The 25694-nt window shown below is 38.9% G+C and overlaps 2 protein-coding genes across 3 annotated transcripts in view; both read right to left on the bottom strand.

Moving 5' to 3' along the window:
* Positions 1-324, bottom strand: part of RB1CC1 (RB1 inducible coiled-coil 1) — a 59307-nt gene extending 58983 nt beyond the window's left edge. For both annotated transcript variants that reach the window (XM_021005897.2, XM_021005898.2), the window contains exon 1: positions 235-324. The gene's annotated coding sequence lies outside the window, so the exon portion shown is untranslated. The remainder of the gene's footprint in view (positions 1-234) is intronic.
* On the bottom strand, positions 268-23701 carry LOC144456564 (uncharacterized). The gene is made up of 4 exons (XM_078151777.1): positions 23633-23701; positions 21368-21535; positions 20888-21290; positions 268-358 (listed from the first exon to the last, which is right to left on the bottom strand). Exons 1-4 carry the CDS (start codon positions 23699-23701, stop codon positions 339-341), a joined length of 660 nt encoding a protein of 219 aa, XP_078007903.1. The 3' UTR covers positions 268-338.
* Positions 23702-25694: the final 1993 nt, after the last annotated feature.

Raw genomic sequence — 25694 nt, 5'->3', positions numbered from 1 at the left:
GGGTTTCAAGAGGAAATAAAGGGGCATAACAGTGGGAAATGTAGGTCAAGGTAAAATCTAAAGATTTCCACAAATATTTATTTTTAAAAAAATAAAGTTTTCTTGTAGCTGTTAAAAGCAGTTCCTGCCCTCATTGAATTAGTCTATCATAAAGGTTTCCAAGTCAAGATAAACAAAAATTTATTTATATGCCAACCAAACACTATACTGTTTAAAAGTAAGATTTAGACTTACCTTCAGGCACTGTTAAAGGGGCTACCACTTTTCTTAACTGTAAGAGACTAAAAACTGGTATATGCTTCCTTTGCTTGATATTGGCAACAGAACGACATTACTGTTCAAAATGAAATCTGGTGACCTAGAAATGAAAATATTTTTGGTTCATTTATTAAGAAATACCACATATGCCCAAAGCCCATATCTTTGGAGAAGATTCTAGGGGGCAGGTTAATCATCGTAGTTCCTTAATGTAAATCAGTTTTTAAGAATCTTCCAGTTACTATTTTAGGCAAAGACACCTACAATACCTGTAAGTCACCAGAGCCTTCCAAGTCACATGACAAACAAGGAAGACTAAACATTTTCTCTGACCCTCATGACCTCTCAAACATCTCTATGGGCAAGAGTTAAGCAATTGCAACTATATCCATAGTCTAAGACACCAAGAACCTTAATGAGGCAAGAACTCAATAAGCCCTAATGCAATCACTCAGCACCCGATCAACAATAAGCTGCCACCCTCTGGCAGAGTAGGGCAATTTCTGGAATTCATTCACCAATTTCTTTGCTGCTGCTATATAGTCTATGTTAGCAAATCTGCTACTCTTGCTCTCACCCCACTATCCTCTGGCAACAAGTAACAGAACTCAACTCTGCTCAACCCTTTTTACCATGAGGATGCAGAAGTATAGGAAAGCAAAAGAAGTATGTTCTCCCTGGAGGCAACAAGTGTGCTACTCTACAAGCAGTCTTCTGTCAGACACCTAAGAAACAGAGGCAACTGGGGAAAGGTATGTATGTATGTAGCTCCACCAAGCCTGAAGGAAAGGGGACCAGAATCCAGCTGAGACCCGTTCTGTCCTCCCAGAAGTCACTTGGGGAAGAGACTAGGCAGGTGAAAAGTGAATTCTCTATCACTAGTGGCATTTGAGACAGCTTCTTAGTTCAACACAGGAGAGCCATCATCAAAGAAAAAGTGAGAAAATGAGTAACACGGGAAAAATAAAGGAAAAAAGGGGAAAGAGTTTAATTACCAAAGTTCTCAGGAGGAAGAAAACTCAAGTGAAAAATCTTGAGCACAAGTTGATAAAACAATAGGGAAGACCATAATAATAAAAGGCAATACTAACTTCAGACCAATTACATGAGTCCAAACATCTGAATAAATATTATAAAAATAAATCAACACCTGATGATGCAGAGAACCGAAGCAGAATTCATGGCATGCACAGCATAAAGAGAAAAACTTGAGTCCACAGTGGCAAATCTCTTCAAAGGGGGGGGGGGGGGGAAAGAACAAGTGACTGGAATTGCAAATACACAAAAGTGAGGGGTAATACTAAATGAGAAGCAAAAAATAATTTTAAAAAATATGATTTCTATGCAAGCATACATATTAATCTTGAAGACAGGCTGCATTAGCAATATAAGAATTATAGGTCTCCCAAAATATGAACACCCTAATGCAAGAAATAATACAAAAAAAACCTGTCCACTCGTCCCATCTTCTAGTTCTTAGTAACACTGGCTCCACCTAAAGACACAGTATCTCTAGTCACCTTTTTCAGAACTCATATCCCTTTGACTACAATGGTTCTGGGGTAGTAAGAATACTACTTGATTCCAATCTGCCACCTCTAGACTCTCCTTTTATATCACTATCACTCATTAACATCTTTGATATTCTTTGATGTTCACACCATTACCCCAGTCTCCTTACTCAGACCATACCCCTGCACCTCCGTTTCTAATATGCTGCCAAAGCCTGTCAATTTTACCTTCATAACATCTGTAGCATAATTCTCTCTTTCCTCTGACACTGTCACCTCCCTGATACAGGTCATCACCTCACACTTGGGACTATTATAAAAGCTTGCTTGCTAGTTGGTCTCCCTGGCACAAGTCTCTCCCCACTTTAGTCCCTCCATCACTCAGCTGCCAAAGTGATCTGGTCTGTCATTAATAATAACAACCACAACAGAAGCTAGCATTTTATGTAGATATACCACTTTACAAATATTATCTCATTTGATCCTCACAACAGTTCTGGGAGGTAGGTGTTATGAAACCCATTTTATATTCCAGAAAGCTGAAGCAGTGGTTAAATGACTTTTCCAAATAGAAAGGCTTCAAATACAAAAATATTTATAGAACAACAATTTTTGTGGTAGCAAAGAAATGAAAATAAAGTAGAAATCCATTGACTGGAGAATGTATAAACAAATTGTGATACTTGAATGAAATAGAACATTGTAATACCATAAGAAATGACAATTATGATGAACACTGAGAAGGTTTAAATGGACCAATTACAAAGCAAAGAAAATAACATATATACAACACATGGCAATGTAAATGGGATGAACAAAAAAAAAGTATTCATCTACTTCCTCTAAGGTATCAGTTTTGTTAACATAATTGGGCAAAAGAGTTTCTAATAATGTTCTTTATTTCCTCTCCAAATATTGTGAGGTTTTTTAATCTTTGAAGCAATTTGGTTTTCTTTTTAAAATCAGATTAGCTATTTTTATTTTACTCATTATTTTGCAGGGAACTTGACAAATATTATCTCTTGATCCTTAACAACCTCAGGCTATTATCATCTCCATTTTACATATGTGGAAACTAGGGCTGAGAGAAGAGCAAGGTACCACAGCTAGTGAGTATCTGTGGTAGAATTTGAACTCGGGTCTTCCTGACTTCAAGTCTATTTCTCTATCCTCTATGCCACCTAACTGCCTTCAATAAAATGCCCTTAAAGAAATAAAGTAATTGAAGGCTAAGTAGCATGGATCAAAAAACAAGTTATACAATTTTATTGCACTGTGATCAAGAAATGTAATTAGTATTTTTGCTTTTCTACTTTTTCATGAGATCTTTTAGCCCCTCACATATGGTCTGTTTTCATAAAAGTGCCATGCATGGCTGAGAGGGGATGGGCTTTTTATTCTCATTCAGTAATTAGAGTTATCATCTCTAACGTTGTTAAATTCAGGTTCTTAACTTCTTTGTTGTTCGTCTTTTGCTTAGATTTGTCTAGATTTTAAAGAGGATATATTAATGCTCCCCATTAATGCTCTTATCTAAATTATCAAATGCTTAATAAATTTATTTGAATCTTTGTTCATTTGTTTCTTATAAATGGATTGTTGGATTCTTCTTTTTAATACATTCTGCTACCCTCTTCTATTTAATAATGTATGAATTCATCCCATTAACATACAGTTATGACTATGAATTTTCCTCCATCCTATCCTCCTGTACTTTTTTCTCTTTTATCCCCACCCTTAAAAAGAAGTGGTAAAAGAAAGGGAATTTCAATAAAAATTTAACTCTCCACTTTCCATCTACAGCTCTGCTTGGTTTGAACTCAGGATAAGCGGATCATCTGAAATCTCATCATCATGTTGTTTAACTCTGCTATGGATATACTAAATACTTTCCCAACTGCCTCAGCCTCCTCTCCTCTCTGGAGGGATGGAGAACTCCTCCTAAAGCTCTCCTTCATAGAGGGCTGAATCTGGACTCTCCAGATAACTCTCCACTTTCCATCTTCACCTCTGCTTGGTTTGAACTCAAGGGAAAAACGATACATCCTAATGGGTACCTCACCCCTCAGCTTTTAAGCTTCCTTTTGTGAATTTTCTTCCTCCATTCTTAATTGTATCTCCAGGGCTTAACACAGTGCCTGGGACATAGTAGGTGGTTAATAAACATTTCTTATCCTTCATACAGTCACGTCTGACTCTCCAGGACCACATTTGGGGTGTTCTTGGCAAATATATTGGAATAATTTGACATTTCCTTCTCCAATGCATTTTACAGATAAGGAAATTGAGGGAAAGAAGTTAAGTGACTAAGCATCTGAGGCCAGAGTTGAACTCAGGGTCTTCCTGATTCCAGACCAGGCACTCTATCCACTGTGCCACCTAGCTGCCTCTAAATATTCGAATTAGATCAGTACTAGGTAAGCAATCTTCTGTGTTATTTTTCTCTCATCCTCACCCTAATTACTCTCTCCAAGTTCTGAGTTTGCTTTGGTTACAATTATTCCCCTACTTATCTTGTCCTCTCTGTTAGAATCTCTCCCCTCTATTCCTCCCTTGTCCTCTCATTTCCTTTTCAATTTTGATATATTGCTATATTAAAATCTATCTTTGAGGGGGTAGAAGGTGGGAAGTAAGTATGTTCAGTTTTCCTTTTTCCAAGTCAGGTGACAGTGAGGAACATGGCGGACACAACCCCCCCCTTCCCCTATGATTTTATATTCTTCATCATAGGAACCTCTATTATTAGTCATTTCTGTTCCTCTCCTTCCACAACACAGTCTCTTGCCCCTCCCATTTTATCTTCTTCTAAAACCATTAAAACACAACAAAAGCCATCCTCACACTTATTTTTAGCTTTACCTGAGTCAAAGATATTAGGGTTCGGAAAAGACCTATTTCCCCGCTGGAATGCCATTAATTTGTAAACAAGCTATCCCCGTTCTTTTTCAATTAAATGATTATGTGAACCTTTCTGTGTTTCTCTTGATGCCTACAATTCTTTCAAAATATCTGGCCTTTTAAACAGGAATGTTTGGAAATCCTCTACTCCATTAAATATCCATTTCTACTCCCCCACACCCTTTCCATCTATGATATTTAATTTTGTCACGTAGGTTATCCTTGCTTGTAAACTTTTAACTCTCCTTTTGAAATATTGTATTCCAAGTTCTCTACATTAACATTTTGGCTCCTAAGTTTTATGTAAATCCTTGGTACTTGAATTTTTTCTTTCTTGCTGCTTGCAGTATTCTTTTTTTAACATAAAAGCTCTGGATTCATATACTAACTTCCTAAGAATTTTCATTGTGGAAGTTTCTTTCAGGATGTGTTTAGTAGATTATATGTTCACTTTGCTCAAATGTTCTAATATGCCCAGATAGTTTTCTTTCATGATTTCTTCAAATATGATATTTAATTGTGTGAACCTGGGCAAGTCACTTAACCCTGACTGCCTCCAAAAATGAAAAAGAAATTTGATATCTAGGACCTCTTTTGTGGAGGGAGAGTGGTCCATTTTAATTTTCAAGTCATTGATTCTTGGTAAGGCTTTTCATAGTCTGTTTTCAGATGTCAATTTTCTTTGCCACTCTTTCCTCCTTAGCTTTTTCATTATTCACTTTTTTTTTTCCATCTGTTCCAGGTACGCCTACAAATCCCAGTGGCCAGGGCATTTTTTTACCCCCAAAGATTTCAGGACTTGCAGTCACTATCCTCCAGGTTTACCCTCTGGGCTTCTTTCAAATGGAAGTATTTCCTCAAGGTACAGAGTTTTCTGTTTCCTCATTTCATTCACCAGAGTATTAAGGTTACAACAAGGAGAAAAGAGGGTGACAAAAAGCAGAGATTTAGTTAATCTCTGCAACTGAATGGCATGGGCGGGGACTGACTAGTCCAGAATATAATGGTCTAGACTAGGTCTTCCTTCAAGTGACTGCTGGGCTGAGCCTGAGGTCTCTCTTTAGCCACAACTAAAGATCTCCTGTACTTTAGGTTCTGCCTGAGGTAATCTTCCCTTGCTGCTTTGTCTAGGTCATTTCTCCTATCCTGCTGGACCCCCTGAAAAGCCCCAAGGTTGCCTGTGCTTCAATTTCTACCTAATCTATCCCAGGGTCTCTGTAAGACCCTGGGGGGTCCATCCATGGATCCCTGAATTGGGAAGGGGAATCTGCAAAATTACAGTGATTTCTTTGCAGAATGTGCATTTCAAAGCCCCACTGGGAGGTGTGTCAACAGGAAGTCATAGCATGGAGACTTAAGTGAAAACCAGATTTATTACAAGAGAAACGAACATGCATGTGGAACCCAATGAGTTCAGAGTCCTAACAGAAGCTCGCATATTTATGACAGTACAACAAAAGGAGAAAACAGAAAGGGGCACTGTATAAGAAGGGAAAAATGTAGTAACCCCCTCCTGAAGGGGAGGAGCAAGGAGATGACAAAAGCAGCATTCTTTTCCCTTGGGAACCTCTAGAGCAGGGTGGGGAACCTGCAGCCTAAAGTTGAAGTCTTCAAGTTCAGCCAAAATTCGCAGAAGCTTGGATTTGGTCAAAGGGCCACACTTGAGGACCAACAGGGCCACGTGACTCCTGCATGCTCTGGGTCCAGTGTTTCTGGAAAATATGGCAACTAAAAAAACAAGTTCAGAGGACCCCTTAACAGCAGCAGGAGGTAGGGGTGAGAGGATTATCCTTTAAATCAGGCCTGCATGGCTGCTAGCAGCAAGCCAAGAGATTTCCTCTACATACAAAGGATGTTTTCCTCTACATTTGGCCACCAGAAATCCTTTGCTTTGCCACAACCGGCCTCAGGTTGTGCCCGCCTGCTCTAAATCTTAGCCTCTGTCTTACCACAGCCTCCTCAGCCTATGGCACTTTTAGTTAGTTCCGTCTTAAGAATTCTTAAAATCCTTCATCAAATAGCTGACCCTCGTGTCAGAAGCATTTTCTGCTAACAATAGATAGGCTCTCTTCTGTAAATTCTCTTGCATTTTCCCTCCCCATTCGTACTTCAGCAAGCTATTATTTTTTATTAATCAGTAACAGACATAATTCATATTCTGGCTTATTCTTAAAGAACTATTTTCAATTATCTAATTTTCTTCTTTTTTATTAATCTGGCAAGGTTTCAAGACTGAAGTTCTTATCAACCAATATGCAGATAACATAAATAAAACTCTGTAATCTTAATCATTTACTTCAATTCTTCCAAGGATTCATGATCCTTATATTTTTTTTATGGATCAGATAACAACCTAGGTGTCATTTCTTATCCTGTGCAATTCCTGTTCATGTTCTTTTATAAAACTTCCATAACATTCTTCTGCTATATATTTTTTTAACATTTTCTCAGCCCCACTGTAGTATCTAAGTTGTCCATTTGTTGTTGTCCCTCATTTTTGCTACATGACAGGACCACGAGTATTGGCCTGAATTATTTTTCTGTCCTTACTGTGATTTATTCAATTCAAAGTCCAAACAAGTATCACTACTATTTCTAAGGCATAAAATATCAAATAAAGTATAGACTCTTTCTTAGAATTTACCTTTTATGATATTTTTGGGAAAAGGACATGTTTTATGTCTCATAAAACTGACAGAGCACAAATTCAGAATAAACTAATAGAAGTGCAAATAAGGTCAGCAATGATAAAGACTGTACACAACCACCCTGGCTGTGCTTTTTCTTGAGGAATGAAAACACAGAGATAAAAAATAGTATAATACCTCATGGCTAAAAGCAGTAGATGGGAAAATGAGACTTTACTTTGGCATGATCAGCTAATTCTGATAACTCCAAGATCCTTTACGTATGAAACTCGAAAGACAACAAACAAACACAACATGGAACCAATCTGCCAGCTTTTCAAGAGCATTTTCCTCTATTATACATAACAGCAGAACTATCACATTGGTTCTATCACGGCTTCACCTAATTTTTATTTAACCCCAAAAGAAGGAAATGGAATTGACACTTAAGATGAGGAAATCAAGAAAAGCTATACTCATTTAGGAATTCAGTGAAGAAATTTAAGGTTAAAACAACCTTAAAGGAACCCAAATATCAATTTTTCATGATAATTAAAGGAGAGAACCAAAGAATGAAAAAGAAAAATCAACAGGAGTATTGATATAACAACAAAAACCAAAAGACTACTGAAAGACATCAATTAACTACCAATGCAGTCAATTATGGTCTTCAAAAATATGATGAGGTACTCTGTGCTCAGTGGAAGGTCACATTTTCAGTTTCTCCTGTCATGGTTTATTTCCATCATGTTGGGCACAACCATTGCAGGTTAATCACCCCTGTCCCCATCACCTATGTATAGGTGGATTCTGTCCTGGGCCCTTCTGTTTCCCTAAACACTCTCCTTGCGATATCAACAACAACCATGATTTCTATATAAAATCCTCATTCTTCACCGGAACTAGAGACCCACAAGTCCAACTACCTCCTAGACTTCTCTATCTGGGTGACCCACAGGCAACTCAAACTTAACATATCCAAACAATTCAGTATCTCCTCCTCCCCACCCCCCACTCATCCCTTTTCCTAATTTCCTTATTTCCTCCAAGGTGTGACCATTCTTCCAATTACCCAGGTTCTTAACCTAGGAGTCATTCTCTTCCTTTTCATTCACTTCCCAGAGACAAACAGTTGCTGGGTTTTATTGTTTTCACCATTCAACATTGCTCACATTAATTCCTCATAATCAACATGATAAAATACCAACTTTGACTTATACAAAAAAGATACCTTCATGGAAGAAAAATTTGAAGACAAACAGTTGAACTTTGTATTCTCTAAAGTCAATTGTGATAGCAAAGATTTGGTTTACTATGGAATATCACAAAACCTTACTTTTTCTCTTTTTTACCCCAAGGAGAATCTGTGTCACCGTTCCACTTTGCTGTAAATCCCTTTTTTCTTCTAGTTTCATTTAGAGTTAAGACTTTCAAGCTTGATAGGATTCAGTTCCTATGGCAGCATTATGTCCACATCAGTCAATGGATAAAGATTCCCTAAAGAAAGCTAGGTTGCACAGTGTATGGAGTGTGAGGTCAGGAAGGTGCATCTTGGGGCAGCTAGGTGGCACTGGCCCTGGAGTCAGGAGGGCCTGAGTTCAAATCCAGCTTCAGACATGTAACAATTACTAGCTGTGTGACTCTGGGCAAGTCACAACTCCAATTGCCTTGCCAAAAAAAAAAAAAAAGAAGATGCTTCTTCCTGAGTTTAAATTTGGCCTGAGTCACTGTGACCCTGGGCAAGTCACTTAACCTTGTTTGCCTCAGTTTCCTCATCTGTAACATGAGCTGGAGAAGGAAATGGCAAACCACTTCCATATCTTTGCCAAGAAAACCGCAAATAGGGTCTAAGTGTCAGACAAGACAGAACAAGATCTCACATTTATCTAAGTTAAAGTTTATAGAGAGTACAGAAACTATGTATCACCTTCTATGCCCTTTCCATTATTCTACAACTATCACTGCAAATCAAATATAGAAATGTACTACACGTTCTTCTTTGTTTCATGAGTTGTCATGGCCAGAGTTCCATCACCAAATAGTCAACTTTATTAGGCTGTCCTTAGAAAGCAAACTTACTCTTACCAAAACCGGAAACAAAAAAAGGAACAAGATGCATTCACAACTAAGAGGAAATAAAAATTTACAAAATTAAAAGAAGGTGTTAGGGCTAATGTTATTTCTATAAGACACATAAACACTGAGGATACAAACCACTCAAATTAAAATTAACAAAATAATCCATTTTTTATTTTCTGTATATTGAAATGTTCATGTTTGTTTGAAAATACATGTTTGAAGGTACAAGTAGGACTAGCTGGCAATTAAGGTCCTTCCAACTGATGCTGAAAAATCCTTGGTGAATTGTACTGAATTGCAAGACACCAAAAAGAAATTATTTTCAGATACAGCCAATGTATGAATTTATTCTGCTTGTCTGAAGGAAGGGTTTTTATTTGTAAGGGGAAGGGAAAGGAGGGGAAGGGTTAAATAAGCATTTATATAGAACCTATTATGTGCCAAGTACTGTGCTAAGTGCTTTTTACAATTATTTCATTTGATCCCCATAGCAATTCTTTGAGCTAGGTGCTCTCACTTTGAAGATGAGGAAGCTGAAGCAAAGAGAGATTAAGTGAATTGCCCAGAGTCAAATATCTAGTAAATATCTGAGCCCAGGGCTCCATCCACCGAGCCACCAGCAGACACTAGGAGGGAGGGGTAGTCAGTGACACAAAAATAAGAGAACGTCAAAGAAACATTTCTTAAATGAACAGAACACTGAAAAGGGAATACATTTAAGCAGGGCAATGTTGCTCAACAATCTCAAATGTAATCTTTAAAATACGCTTTACATTATAGATCTGTGGTTTCATATACAACACTTTCTGTTCTTTGTATATGGAAATGTTTATTTGTTGGTGTTTGTTAAATTCATAATAAAAAAGATTTTTTAAGGACATGCCCAAAGCCCTAAAACCTGAGTTCTGTTGTAAAACCCAACAAGATAATGGATAGGAAAGTACTCTGTTTAAAGTAAACTATTATTAAAATTACCCCCAAAAGCTCCCACATATACTTCATGACTTGTCAGTGGTACCAGGATTTTCCGTATTACCCAATGTTCAAAACATGAAATCACCTAACCAAATCCTATAAAACTGCCCTTTATAAATCCATTCCTTCCTTTCCCCATGCCATATTAATTCAGGGCTTTATGAACTCAGGTCTAGATAATAAAAATCACCTTCCCGTCTTCCTGACTCTATCTCTCCCCTATGCAGGTCATCTGGAACATCACTGTCAGATTTAATTTCACCATTCGTAATGTCAGTCACCTCTCCAAGGTTCTTACTGGATAAAGTCCCACCTCTTGACCTTCACAATCAAAAGCCAATCTACTTTTCAAATATGCCTAGTTCCTTTTTGTGAATCTTTGTTTATGTTACATTCCACTGGGGGGGGGGGGAGCATAACCAAGGCAGTCCTGAATCCTTTCCAAAGCCAAGACCAACTTAAATTTCTTAGGATCACCGAATCACAGATAGTTCCAAGGGTATTTAGATCATCTAGTCTATAACCCCTAACATATTAAGAAGGAAGAAATTGAACCTAGGGAGTTTTAAGTGACTTACTCCAGGTCACACAGAGAGGAAAAGGGCAAAATGGAACCATGATCTAAAGAGATATGAGAAGACACTTCTCCACATTCCTTTGCAAAGTTTGGAATCTATGGGTGTGGAACATTTAATACAAAAAAAAAATTAATGTTAAAAAAACTTTCCATGTTTTCTTTTTCCCCTCTTCTCTTAAAACAACAACAACAAAAAACTTCAAAAACTTTGTTACTAAGGGATGGTTTTGCAAGTGATACAAAAACAATAAAATTGTTAAAAAAAAGTCAATAAAAATCTATTTTTGAAGCATGGCTCAGACAATATCACTAATGTTGAGGGTACTATTAAGGAGTCCCTTGAACTTATCTTTCTGAGCTGCCATATTTTCCAGAAACAACGGACCCAGAGTAGAGGAGGCCCTGAACATGTCAAGGAGGATGCCTCCCCTGACCTGACATAATGTGACCTGTTCATACTACCCTACTGGAAAACTTGTAAGCCCTACACAATCTACTTTTGGCATATATTTCCAGATTTATTCCACATTATACTCCATTCATGCATTCCATATTCCAAACTAGTCTAACTTAAAGATCTTCAGCCACACAACTACTCCCAAAAAAACCATTAGGGGAAAAAAATAGCTAAGCTGAATAATAATAATAAAATCCAAAAACTGCAGTTAAGTGACTTCTTGTAACCAAGAACCGAAAATTAGTCAGTCAGGGGCCCTGGCAGAAAAAACAGGACCAATTCAGGCAAACAAGACAGCAGTTAAATAGATACGCCAGAGACTGCAGGGCTTCAAGATTCTGTATCTACAGGCAACAAGAGCAAAAGACTCCCTTGCAAAAGCATCTATACCTCAAAGATGGTAGAAGTGGCAAAGCAAATAACCCCAGGATGTATAGAACAGTACTTAGTATCAAATTCAAACACAACTAAATAGGAAACAAGGTAATGAATGAAAATTTTTAGACTTAAAACTTTGACCACTAAGTGGATCTGTGTGACCTGACTAGGTGAAAGGGGGAATTAAGGAAAAGAAAAAAGGAGAGTCATTAAAATTTTTTTATAGTAAGTTCAAACAAAATGATTTTCAAAGTAACTTGTTGAATTTTTATATACTTCTAAAAAAAGGAAGTGGTATGAAATATTCAGTTTCATATACAATCCTCTTTGTATGTATGTAAATGGTCATTTCTTTGGCATTTATTAAGTTCAAGACCTAAAAATAAATTTATTTTTTTTAAAGATAAATGTACTGATTTGATTCCTATAACATTTGTGATATTCTGAGGAACTAATTTCTGACTATATTTTATAATGGTTGGAAAAGGTATAAAAAGCTTAATACACAAAAATATCAGACTAAATAGTTCTCACAGGTCAATTGCTTAAGTTGGCTATCACTAAGAATAACTTGTCATCCTATAATTTTGATAACCAGGGCATTGATGACATGGCATCAATCTTCATTGTTAGCTCAAAGGATTTAAAGCTAGCAAGGGCATTAGAGAGCTATGCAACTCCTTCAAATTAAGGTTTAGGGGAAGTCTGAAGATTTTTTTCATGGTCTAAGACAGCAGAGTCAAAATTCAAACTAAGATCCTTCGATGCTAAATTCATCATTCCTTCTTTACCCTACTCTATCTCCGAAGAGATTTGTGTAGCTGTGTAGCTTCAATTCTTTGAGATTTACAATCACCTTAGAAGAAACTGTAGTTCAGAGAGGTTAAATGATTTACCAATTCACTTAAGTATTTAAGTCAGTATTTAACTTGTAATGTCTGTACTTCAAACCTAAAGTTGTTCCTGCTTTTTAAGCTACATCCTTCATTAGATTTGCAGAAATTTAACGTTTAGGATATAAACAGTACTTAAGAATGACCATTTATTTAATTTGCACCTACATCAGGTGACTTAACTAGGGGTAAGGAGTAATTGGTCCTAAGTAAAACAAACTCTAAGGCTGTACAAAAATATTTAAAACTCTTTTTTGCATCAGCAAAAGAATTGTTAAGTGAGGGGGTACCTATTAATTAAGAAATGGATGAATAAGTTAGGGCATATGATGTACATAATACTATTATGCTGTAAGACATGATGGTGTTTCAGAGAAACCTGGGAAGATCTGTATGGGAGTAAAGTAAGCAGAATAAGTAATATTGAGAATAATACTATAAAGACAAATAAATGTGAAAGACTTGAAAAACATGACTAACCATATTTTTTTTAATATGGGCAATGAGGAATTTTTTTTTTGCATGACTATGTTTGAAACCAGATGTTGTTTTTTCTTTCTTTCTTAAATGAATGGGAGAGATGAGGAGTTGGGGCTAGGGGTGGTAGTGATGAGGTGATTTTTTGCTAAATGAAAAAAACAATATGACCAGCTCACAAAAGATTTGTGAACTACTGGCACCCAAAGGAAAGAATACTCCAAGTTACTAATAATAAAAGAAATAAAAATCAAAACAAACCCTGAGGTTTCATCTTACAACCACCAAATTGGGAAAGATGACAAATAAAATGGGAAAAATAAGTTTTGGAAAGACAGACACACTAACGAATCATTGAAGCAATTATAAATTGATCCAACCATTCTGGAAAGCTATTCAATATTATGCAAAGAGAATGACAAAAGTCTACCCATACTCTTGCTCCAGAAAATCCACTGCTACTAGTATAGACCTCAAAGAGGTCAATGACAAAAAGAGATCCCTATATACCCAAAAGTATTTAGATAAATGCTTTTTGTGGTAGCAGATAAATAGAAATAATAACAATAATAACAATGATAGAAGCTAGAAATAGTTAATATTTTAAAAGGACTCAGAAGCCCATTCAACTCTTCATTTCCTACCAGTTTCACTCTGGATTCTGCCATCAACATACTAAGATCAGCTTTGGTACTCTCATCTTATCAGAACCCACAGTGCCTGTGGTCCTCTGATTGGAGAGCTAGAGGGCAGAGCACAAAACTCCTCCCAAAGCTTCCATTTAAAGAGGGCTCAGAAGCTTGCCAATTCTTTTCTTCTTACCAGCTGCATTCTTTGGATTCTCTTCTGAGTCCACCATTATCATGCCCCTTCCCCGATACCATCTATTACCTCTTTTTCCCTTTTCAGTTTTTCTTTTTCTTATTTGTAGCCCTAGGGTTTAACTCAAAAAGGGGTTAGTTCAGTACTTGGCACAATTTGTACTGTATTGTACACAGTATAGTATATGGGCAGCTAGGTGGCCCAGTTAATAGAGTGCCTGGCCTGGAATCAGGAAGACTCATCTCCCTGAGTTCAAATCTGGTGTGACCCTGGGCAAGTAACTTAACCCTCTTTGCCTCAGTTTCCTTGTCTGTAAAATGGCTGGAGAAGGTATTGGCAAATTATTCCAGTATCTTTACTCAGAAAATCCCAAATCAAAGAGTTGGACATGATTGAAAAAAAACTTAATTGAACTTCCTTACCCACATCTTTTAAAGCAGGGCAGTCATCAAAGGGAATCAAAGCCCTGGAGCACAGCTGTCTAGAATACTCAGTATTCTGCCTATAGAGATGCACCCAGATAATACTATATTCCACAATAGTTCCAAATGAATGTGTAATCTTAATATTATAAAGATCACACAACAAATATTAGAAGAGAAGCAAATCAGACCCAACTGAAAAATGAACAACTTATGGCTATCTCATTTGAGCATATACCCATCAATTAGGAAATGGCTAAACAAAGTATAAGCAAATACACAGTAAAAAATTATGAATGATTAATACAAAGAAGCATGGAAAGACAGATGAACTGATGCAAAATTGAAGAACCAAGACTTTACTAATAAAACAATAAAAGCTTAGTGCTGTAAATTATAAATGACCAGCCTGACCTGAAGATAAAATCATTCCACAAACCCTAACCCAACCTTCAGAGCAGAGGTGACAAACCCTGAATATAATCAGACTTTTTGGTTAGTTTTCCTTTTTTTCCTTTCTATCTCTCTTTAGTACAAGGGGTGTCTTTCTGGGTAGGTAGGTGCCATGAAAACAAAATAAAAATTATTTTAAAATAATTAAATCGGGATCACTGTTTACTCTGACCCAGATCAATTTGATATTTTTAATGTACTACTTGATCCTTGGGATGAAGTAGAAAAGAGCTCAATCTAACATTCAAGGCCCTCTTGCAACAGAACCCCAATCTACCTTTCCAACAATACATACCTGGTGCTCTAACTAGGTTAGATTACTCTCTAGTCGCGCTGCTTCCTAGAAGACTGAGGGAAGAGATTCGGTTTTAAACTTATCTCCCTCAGCACCTAACACATTGTTTTGCCCAGAGTAGGAGCCTCAAGGGGTTTAAAAGTGGTATTCCTTTCAATCTCAATGTCCTCTATAACTGCTTCTCAATCAAAATTCAACCCATTCTTCAAGTCATAGCTCAGGGGCCACAAACGAAGCTTCCCTAATTCCCTCAAAGGCAATCCAACAGCACTTCAAACATTAAGGTATTTATCACATAATGCCTTATGCTCATTCTAATGACTTGTTTTCTTAGGTTAATTAAACAAAAAGATTAGGATTATCTATCTATCCTGCCACAAACTGTAGGCTGACCTCCAATCTCATATCTCCAACTGCCTTTATCTCAAACTGGATGTCCAGTAGATATCTTAAATTCAATATGTCCAAAATTGACCTCATTTCCCCCTAAACTTCCCCCCTCTCCTACCTTCCCTATTACTGTAGAGAACAACACCATCCTCCCAGTCCCTCAGGCTCACAATGCAAAGAGTGTCAACCTCAAATCTTCACCGTCTCTCACCACTCCCTCCCCTATACAAGTTGTTACCAAATCCTGTTTCACCTTTGCAGCATCTCTCAAATAAGCTCCCTTTTTTCCCCGACACTGCTACCACTCCAGTGTAGATCCTCACCTCATATATTGATTATTTTAATAGCCTGCCTCAAATCTCTCCCCACTCCAATCCATCATCTACTCAACTACTAAAATAACTTTCCTAAAGCACAGGTCCAGTCAGGACACCTTCCGTCCAGTCCTCACCCACCCCCCAAAAAGAAACAAACAAAACTCCAGTGGCTCCCCATTGTGTCTAGCATCAAATACCAAACCACAGGCTTAGCATTTTTTTATGGGAGAACCCTCTCTCTGAGGTCATGGATGGTTAACTTGCTGCCAAATATATATTTATCACAACAAATAATTTATTTAAATTTACCACAAATTGTGGAGGTGAAAACATAGGTTTTATTATTATTTATTATTTTATTATTATATTCACGCATAGGTTCAGGCCTCAGAGAAAACCTGATCTTATGATTCTAACAAGATTTCTTATAGGCAAAATTATGTCACTGACAGAAATAATTCATTTACATATTGCAATCTCGTATATTCCTCTTAGGCCATAAAAATTAAAGAAAAGATAGATCTATAATCCATACTTCCTTCAATGAAAGCTGAACCAACTTTAACAGTCATAATTTCCCACATCCCCCCTAAGGAAACAAACCTAGTCAAAAAACCTCTTTAGATAAACTAAGTCAAGTTACAGATTAAAACACATTAGAAGACTTGAAAACAGGCTAGTGGAGAAGGAGGTTTTACATACTGCCAAAGAGTCAGGGGCTTCTGAGATTCTTCCTCTGCCTTCTTATCTAAGGAATATTTAAGTCTCTAAATTTTCATGTCCCATGGGAAAGGTTTTGGTCAGGAGGATGGCCCTAGGTCTCAAATAATCAAAAAACAAATAAAAAATTCCCATAATAATTCAAGGCCCTTCATAACCTAACCCTCTCCTATCCTTCCAATCTTCTTACACCTTACTGCCTTTACAAGTACTCTTCAAAAGCCTCCTTGCTGGGAATTTTCTCTGGCTGTCCTCCATGCCTAAAATGCTCAATCCTCATCTTCATCTACTGTTTTCCCTGGCTTCCTTTAAGTCCCAACTAAAATCCCCATTTTTTAATAGGAAGTCTATCCCAGCCCCTCATAAGTCTAGTGCCTTCCCTTTGCTAATTATTTCCTACTTATTCTGCATATAACCTATTTGTATATATTCTTTTTTGACTCCCTCAACAGATTGTGAGATCCTTTTGTATTCTAACAACACTTTTGGTTATTTAATTGATTTTCTCTCCAATTAAACTTGTCAGCCTCTTCAAAGTGTGGAGGGGGGCTTCTTTAGTCTTTCCTACAGTACCTAGCACAGGGCTATGCATGCAACAGGTGCTCAATAAGCATTTTTTGTCGATTCCCCTACTAGATTATAAGTTATTGGATGGCATGGAGCTAATCTTAAATAACTCTGGAAATTCTAAACTGCCTTGCACATAGCAAATCTTCAATATTGACAGTTTAACTCTACAATCCCCTCAATGTGTGTCAAAAGTTTATTTAGAATATCTTGACCTCATCTCACCTGAGCTCCAGTCCTAAATCACCAAGAGGATGTGTAAAGCATCTCAAACTCAAACAAAACTGTTACCCCAAACAGATCCCTCAAGTTCCCAGGGCATTACCATTCTCCCAAGCACATCTCATTGTCTCCACACTTATGAGACCTTGTCGTTTCTACCTTCACAGAATCTCTTCAATAGGTTCCCGACTCTCAATTCAAGTAGCCACCATCCTAGTTCAGGCCAACTTCCCAGCTGGACTAGGAAAAAGCCTTCTGATGAGTCAGTCTCCCTGTCTCAAGTCTATTCCCAATTCAATCCCTAACCTCCCTCATTAAGCTGCCCAAAATGATTGTTGTAAAAACTTTTGGGTCTTAGTTGCTCCCTATTACCTGAAGGTTCATTTTCATAAACTCCTCTTCACAAACTGGACTCTTCCTTCCTTTCCAGTCTTCTTAAACCTTACTCTTCACTCCACGAATTCTACAATCCATTTACACTTATTTTCCCAGATAAGCCATCTCCCTGCCTTTACACTGACTATGCCTGAAATGAGCAAATAGGTGGCACAGTGGACAGAGTGACAAGGCCTAGAGTCAGGAAGACTCATCTTCCTGAGTTCAAATCTGGCTTCAAGCACTTACTAGCTGGGCAAGTCACTTAATTTAACCCTGTCTGCCTCAGTTTCCTCATTTGTAAAATGAACTGGAAAAGGAAATGGCAAACCACTACAGTATTTCTGCCAAGAAAATCCCAAATGGGGTCAACTAAGAATTCGACATAACTGAACAGCAACAGCAACAATCAGGAGTAGGGAGGGCTATTTCTGAAGACACGGAAACTCTAACATGCCTGAAATGCTCTTCTTCCTTGACTCTTCTGGTTTAGGTTTCCTAATTTCTTCAAAGCTCAAATCCCACTTTATACAGGAAGTCTTTCCCAGTCGGCGTCCCCCACCCCAGCTGCCATTCTCCCTAATGTTACAGTCCATCTTCTATGTACCTAGTTATATACATATTATCTTCCCCATCAGAAGTTAAATTTCTTGAAGGCAGGGGCTGTTTTTACTAAAAAGTAAAGTGCCTGGCAAACAGTATGCCCTTACTAAATGTTTGTCCATCCATTTATTTTCATATAGTACTTTTGTTGCTATAAATCAACAAAATTTATGATTGAGAATGGTCAACTTTTACACTTTTTTTAATAAAGCTTCCAAGATGACAATCTTTAATAAAAAAATGTTACAATCTAAAAATTAAAATTTCTAAATAGAGGGAACTAGGAGCACAGTGGATAGATAGCACTAGACTTGAGTGAAAAAGAACCAGATCAAATCACACTTCAGATACTAATTGGCTTCATGATCCTGGGCAAGTCAGTTAACTTCCACCTGCCTAAGTTTCCCTATCTGTTAAATGGGGGCAATAATAGCACCTACTGCCCACAGTTGTTGGGAGGATAGAATGAGATAAGTGTTTTCCAACCTTAAAGCACTATATAAATGCTAGCTAGTATTATTTTATTCCTGTAGCAAAATTTTAAAAGTCCAAGTTAAAGTTCATAAGATCAGAGATTTAGACCTAAAAGGAATCTTAGGGCCATCTCATTTTACAGATAAGGAAACTGAGGCCCAAAAAGGTACTTTGGAAGTGTCAGGATGGGAATTCTAGTAAGGATCCTGACTTCAAATCCAGCTCTTTATGCAAAGCTTGCATGTTAGGATATGGATTAGGGATTCAGGAACACAGGTTTTGTGTTTCTTGCCCTTTTAGAAAATCAGATTCAAAAGTTCAAAATGCTGTCATGCATTCTGACCTCTTGTTTCTTAGCAAAGCCCTTAAATATGTTTGCCTTACAACTAAGAAAAGTAGTACATAGCTTTCTCCACGCTACATTTTAAAAAATACTGCTTAAACATACATAGTTGGAGGGCCAAACACAATGAATTCTATTGTAGATTTTAAAATATAGATTGGCTAAAATTACTGAAAATGGAGTCTTCAAGTCAATACCCCAAATACTGAATTCCAAACATCTCTAAAATAGAAAGTACATAATCCTGTTTTCCCCTAATATGTTTAATAAAAATCAACCAAGAATTGATTATATGCTTTGCTCAAGATCTTTATTAAGAGAAACCTAGCCTATTCCATTATACACAAAAGCCCCCCCCAAAAAAATCCATTTAAATAATCAGTTTATACAGAAAAGGAATGGTACAAAGAGAACTTGCCCATTCGTGTTTATTCCATTACAACATGCGGAGGGAAAAGTCTCTAATCCTTAGGAAAAGGTTCATTTATTGGATTGGTGCATCACCAAAAATGATTCTTGTCATTTTTAGAATGCTTGTTTCAGTTATCAAATTCCTGATCATTTAACAATTTTAAGTTTAGAATAATTTACATTTTAAAAAACTTTCTAAATCTCAATATTAATCAGTCTTCTGTACCTACTTATGAAAGTAAAATGTGAAGGTTAGCTACAGGTGAAAAACCTAGAAAAGAGGAAATAGGAGCAGCACTTATTGACAGCCAGCCACTTTTTCATGTGAAATCACTGCACACGCTAGACAGTCAAGTTGAACAAAACATTCCCATTCGCAGCTTATGGAGAAGCAGCATGACAATCAAGAGCTGGCTCATTACTCCTTTGACACCTAGGCCTACCCGACTTCGTATGACATAACTGCACTCGTAAGAGTCATGAAGGGAAATAACACGGATTACGAAATTTTAAAACTGCAAACATTGCATAGGCAAACTGGAATAAAGGAGATTCTTCACCCCCAAAAGACTGTCATTTCTCATATTTAACACTTTGCATCTAACAGACAAGTTGTGAAAACACCTAATACCCCGTCCAAGCTCCCCCCACCCCTCAAAAGAAAAACAGTAGTAGAAGGGGCAGGTGGAAATGTGCGGAGAGGCTGAGTCATTCCTAGAAGTAACTTTATACCGACCCTCTCACTCCAAGGGACAAAGGCACGGCTGTCTCTCCAACAGCCCAACCGGGGCTACGTTCAGCCCGGACCCATCAACTTAGCTTTTCCTACAGGATGACAACACCATTCCCTCCGCTCCCCGCCCAGGGAGGAAGGGGAGGGAGGTCCTTCTACCAGGGAGGGTCTCCCCTGCCATCGGTTCCTTTTCCCCATAACTTTGCCTGCCTCCTCCCGAGCGGCAGGGTTGGGGGGTGGGGAGTCCCCAGCCGAGGCAGCTTGGAGAACCCAAATGTCAGCTCTGTCCCGCACGGCATCAGACAACCCCAACTCCTCCCAAATTCACGACTTGTCCTCTTTTGTCTCCAAGGCGGCCAGTGCCCGGCCGGGGTGCCCAAGCCTATCGGCCAGATGAGGATCCAAGCAGCACCCCCGCTCCTTGCCCCAGGGATCCTGGCCCCCTGGGGGGCTCCACGGCGAGGACCCCGAGGCCCCAGTGCGCCCCCTCCCCCGGCCCCCGGCGTGCTCCGCTTCAGGGACCAGCAGCCCCGCCGGCGGCGGCGGCGGCGGCAGCAGCAGTTACCCCGCTAAGGGAGGAAGGCGGTCGGCGGCACAGGCGCCCTCTTACCCGGCGGCAGCGCCTCCTCCTCCGCGGGCAACCCCGGCGGCCCCCGGAACCATCTTCCGCCGCCGCCTAGTGCTTCGGCGGCGGCTCCAAACCGCCCATTCGGTACTGCTAACCGACACGAGCGGCCGCGGCTCCCCTCCCGGCGCCGCCGGGCTCCGGGCGGGGAGGGGTTCAGGCCACTGAGGACAGCCTGCGGTGCGCTGCCAGGCCCCCCGGCTCCTCGTCGGGAACGAGCGCGACGGAAAGACAGCGCAGTCGGGGCTCCACCGAGCCCCGCGGCTGAGGCGGCTTCTCGGGTCGGCGGCAGCGCAGGGCCCTGGTCGCCGCCACAGCCGGGGTTCGGTTTGTTATTGTCGAGTCTGTCTCTTCCGCCGCGGTGCAAGCTGGGAAAGGGCTGATCGGGCTAAGAGAGGGGGAGGGGGGTTGTGAGTAACACCATAGAGACGGGCATCGGAAACCCAGAGAGGTTAGAGGTGTCACCGCGCATGGACGGAAGGCGACGGAGCTGACGCAAACCGGGTGACTCCGCCTCCCAACGCCCGTAGCAGCTCGGGCCGCGGCTGGTTTCCCCTCACCCCCAACCTCCTGGGCGCTGCCGCTGGGACTCGCGGCTGGGGCCGGAGCCACGCCTATGGCGGGGTCGCTCTTCTACCAGGTGCATTTGACCTTCACGGTGGGGACGGACGTCTGGGCCTGTTCCCTCGGGCTTTGGCATCAGCCCTAGGTGAGGGAGAGATCCCCACTCGTGGATCTCCGCCTCCCTGCCCATCACTCTGCCGGCCTCCCTGCCAGCCGGCAGCCCCTTCCCTGAGCTCCAGCGCCCGGGACTGAGACTAACCTGGGAAGCCTCTAATCCTTGGCATCTTGGGGAGAGGAAGGCCCGGGCCTGAGGAGCTGAGGGGAAGGGGAAAACTGCTACTGAGATGTGTGTGGAGCAGTCCTTGAAGTTAGGAGACTAAAAAGTGTGTGTGTGTTACTTATTGCCTTGCACACGTTTAAAGCTTGAAGAATTAATAATTATTGAATAAATATAATTATTTCTTTGGCATTGTAGGGATATTCTATTTCACCAAAGGAAATTAATTTATTTTTCGAAGTCATCCTTAGACAAATTCATTTCTGACTTATTAAATGTAATTAAATGCTAGGCTAAGCACTAAACGAAGACTTTTTGAAATAGGGTAACGTCATCTAAGTGTCACCTGTCTTAATGGTGATCTCCAGGTGGAGATGTTCACTTGGCTACAGAGGAGCAGTTCTAATTATTACCTTAAAAGAGAGAGAGTTTGTGAGAGACTTAATGCCCTGCACATATAAAATGCTTGATGAATGATGAATGAATTAAATGGTGAATGAACTACCTTTATCCATTGGGTATTAAGGATATTCTATTTCAAACTAAAGGAAGTAATTTTATTGTTAGTAGTTCCTTTCCAGTTCATTTATTAAATAGTATTAAGGTGCTATGCTAAGTGAAGGATTTTTGAAAGAGGGTACTAATCTCACGTAGGTATGGCCTGTCTTTTTTTTTTTTTGGCTAGGCAATGGGGTTAAGTGACTTGTCCAGGGTCACACAGCTAGTAAGTGTCAAGTGTCTGAGGCGGATTTGAACTCAGCTCCTCCTGACTCTAGGGCCTGTGCTCTATCCACTGCACAACCTAGTTGCCCCAGTATGTCCTGTCTTAAAGGTGATCTCCAAGTGGAGATGTTCGCTTGGCTACAAGGAGAGCAGCTTTTGTAGAAAAACCCAGTCAAGGTTCGTGTATAAGTATTGGTATAGAGGAAAAAACAGCCAGATTTAGAATCAGATGACCTAGGTTCCAATCCAAGATTTTTCTATTTAGTACCAGTGTGTCTTTGGATAAGTCCTTTAACTTGTCCAGCCCTCAACTCTCTCACCTGTTAAGGTGGGAGGGTTGTACAACAAAATTAAGGTATCTTCTAGCTCTTACGTTTGTGTTTCTGTGATCCAGCAGCATTTATATTTAATTGTAGGGCATATAGGTTTGATAAGTGTAGAAGATAGTGATCATCTTCCAGAAAATTTGTAGCTAATAAACATTTATTCTTAACCAGTAATGGTAGGTGGAAAGGGACATATTTTAGGCTTCCACAAGCTACCTTGTATCTCATTTCCACCAGAGTGTTAGGATTGTCCAAGTTGGAGTTCAAAACTTCGGGTCTGCAAGCTTTTAAAGCAAGAATTTTCAGCTATGACTTTTTTTGGCTTTGGGTGTTTTTTTTTAAACTATTTTAATAACTTTCTCAGGGCCAAGACAAGTACCTGATCTGCTATTAATTGATAAATTGATAGATAAAAACCTGGTCTCCAACCCTCATGTCTCAACCTCTTGAAGCCTCACTAACATAACAGAAAATGATTAAAGGCAATTATATATAACCTTCATACTTAGTTCTCATTGTGTGTGAATTACTAAAAATAGCTGGTCTCATGTCAGAGTAGACTTGTACTTTCTCAAAGGACATAATCAGAGATCCTGGATAGGGATGTGCCTTATCAAAAGTTGATATTTTTCTCTTTTAATTGCAATGCTAATTATAAAACAGACATCAAGGAAGATGTTGCAAATTATTGCAGTGTATGAAATATACAGAGGAATAGGCAGGCTCAAGAAGACGCAAGTGAGGAGTTGGAGAATTTATACCAGTATCTTAAAAAGGCATTGGATGAAAGGTCAATAATGAACAATTTTTATGTTTAATTTGATAGAAATAAGTGACTACCTGATCAAATTCAAAAAAGGGGAAAGCCCAGTGAGTGAAGATTTGTCTGTATTTATCATCAATAGTCATCTTCAGATCGCTCATAAATGAGATAATGTTCAAAACTATTAAGCTGGGTGAATCAGTGAAGCTACATAACAAATAATAGCTAGCACTGGCTAGCAAGATATACATATTTATGAATGTATATGCATCTATGATGTAGACATACATATATGTATGTATATAATTTTTTTTGCATATATTATCTAGGTTAATTCTCACAACACCTTGTAGGTGCTATTATTCCATTTTTACAAGCAGGTTAAGTGATTTGCTCAAAGTCCCCCAGCTAAGTAAATGTCAAGCAGGATTTGAGCTCAGGTCTTCCTAACTTGAGATCTAGCAGTCTAGCCACTAAAGCCTCCAGATGTCATGTGCCTACAAACATGTCAAGAAGAGCACAGTTGGAAGCAGAAGAAAAGATAGAAAGGAAAGATTACAAAAGACTATACCTGGAAATGAAGGTTAGGATTAAAAAGAAAGCTTTAGCTCAGAATCTGAAGAAAATAGAGATTTTTCTTAGAAATAGGTGGCAGACCACTCAGACCAAGTCTTGTTGTCTGGATAGAGATGGTAATGGTAAGCAGAAGATCACTAGTACTTTGAAGTAGCACCTATTCAGTAAAAATGTAGTATACACACACACACACACCCCACCCCACCCCCGTAGAGGCTCATTGTCTTCTAAGTTTCAGTTTACATGCCTATAAAATAGGTATAATACCTCCCTCCCAGAATTATTGTGAGGCTTAAATAATGTGTGTAAAGTGCAAACCTTAAAATGTTATATGTGGCAGTGATTATTATGACACAAAGTTATCCATCCCACACTAAGGAATAGTTTTTCCTGAGCCTTACTTGTAACAGTATAATGCTTCCAAATAATAGCAAAACAATCAAAACTGGATGCTGAGAAAGTATCATAAATGAGCTTAGCCCCAAAGAAGAGATAAAAATGCACCTTCCTTCTTTGCAAAGGTGGGAGAGCCTAGATATGGAACATAGTCTAGAATGTCAAACTTGATATGTTGCTTAGTTTTGCTGTTTTTTTCTCTTTTAGTTTTTCTTATAAGAGATGGCTCTTTTGGGGGGGAATGGGGAAGGACATACTGGGACCTGGCACACTTTGTATATTGTGAAATGTGTTGTACTTTCAAGGGCTATGATCCATCCAAAACCCTTCCACAAGTGCCCAGTAACTGTGATGGAACATCTTTGACTTCAGTATTCACACTTGGATCAAGCTGAATTATATACGTGATCAGTCTTCAACCTGATAATGGAAAGCCAGTGAACATTTACTAATACTCTACCATTATGTGTCATTATATGGTTCAATTCAGTAAATATTAAGCACCTACTGTGTGAAGAGTACCATTGTAGTTTTTAAAGAAAAGAGAAAGCGGCAGCTAGATGTTGCGATGGATAGAACACTGGCCCTGGAGTACTTTAGTTCAAATATGGCCTCAGACACATAACACTTAACTAGCTGTATGACTCTGGGCAAGTCACTTAACCCCAACTGTCTCACCCCCCCCCAAAAAAAGAGAGAAAGTTTAGTTATAATTTTAACACAATGTGTTAAAATTACACAGTAGTGAAATCTAATACTTAATATTTAGTGATAAGCAATTTTCATGCAAACCAAAACATTATAATAATACAGTGTGCCAGATTTGTCCTTTCAAACCCAGGATAAGGATACCATGTTAAAAAACAATCTATAATTGCACAATTGCTGGGTTTGAACTTTCCTTCGACATATGCATTCAGTCTTAGAATCTTTAAGTTTTCTTACTGTTCCTATCCTAATCCTTAAACAATACACGTCATATAAATATGTCTTCAAAGAATCAATAAAAATTCCTTATTTTTCCTAGGAAAGAAAAGCTGTATTGTGACTATTTTAATGTTCACAGCTATTTTAAGTTGTTAAATGTAGTCTTGTCATTTAGAGGTTGCTATATGGCATTAATGAAATCACTAAGCTAATAGTTTCAGAGCTTCCAACTACCATACT

Source organism: Phascolarctos cinereus, unplaced genomic scaffold (genome assembly GCF_003287225.1).
Source record: "Phascolarctos cinereus isolate Bilbo 61053 unplaced genomic scaffold, phaCin_HiC Scaffold_4;HRSCAF=312, whole genome shotgun sequence".
Classification (NCBI taxonomy): Eukaryota; Metazoa; Chordata; class Mammalia; order Diprotodontia; family Phascolarctidae; genus Phascolarctos; species Phascolarctos cinereus.
This window is presented reverse-complemented; position numbering and strand designations above follow the sequence as displayed.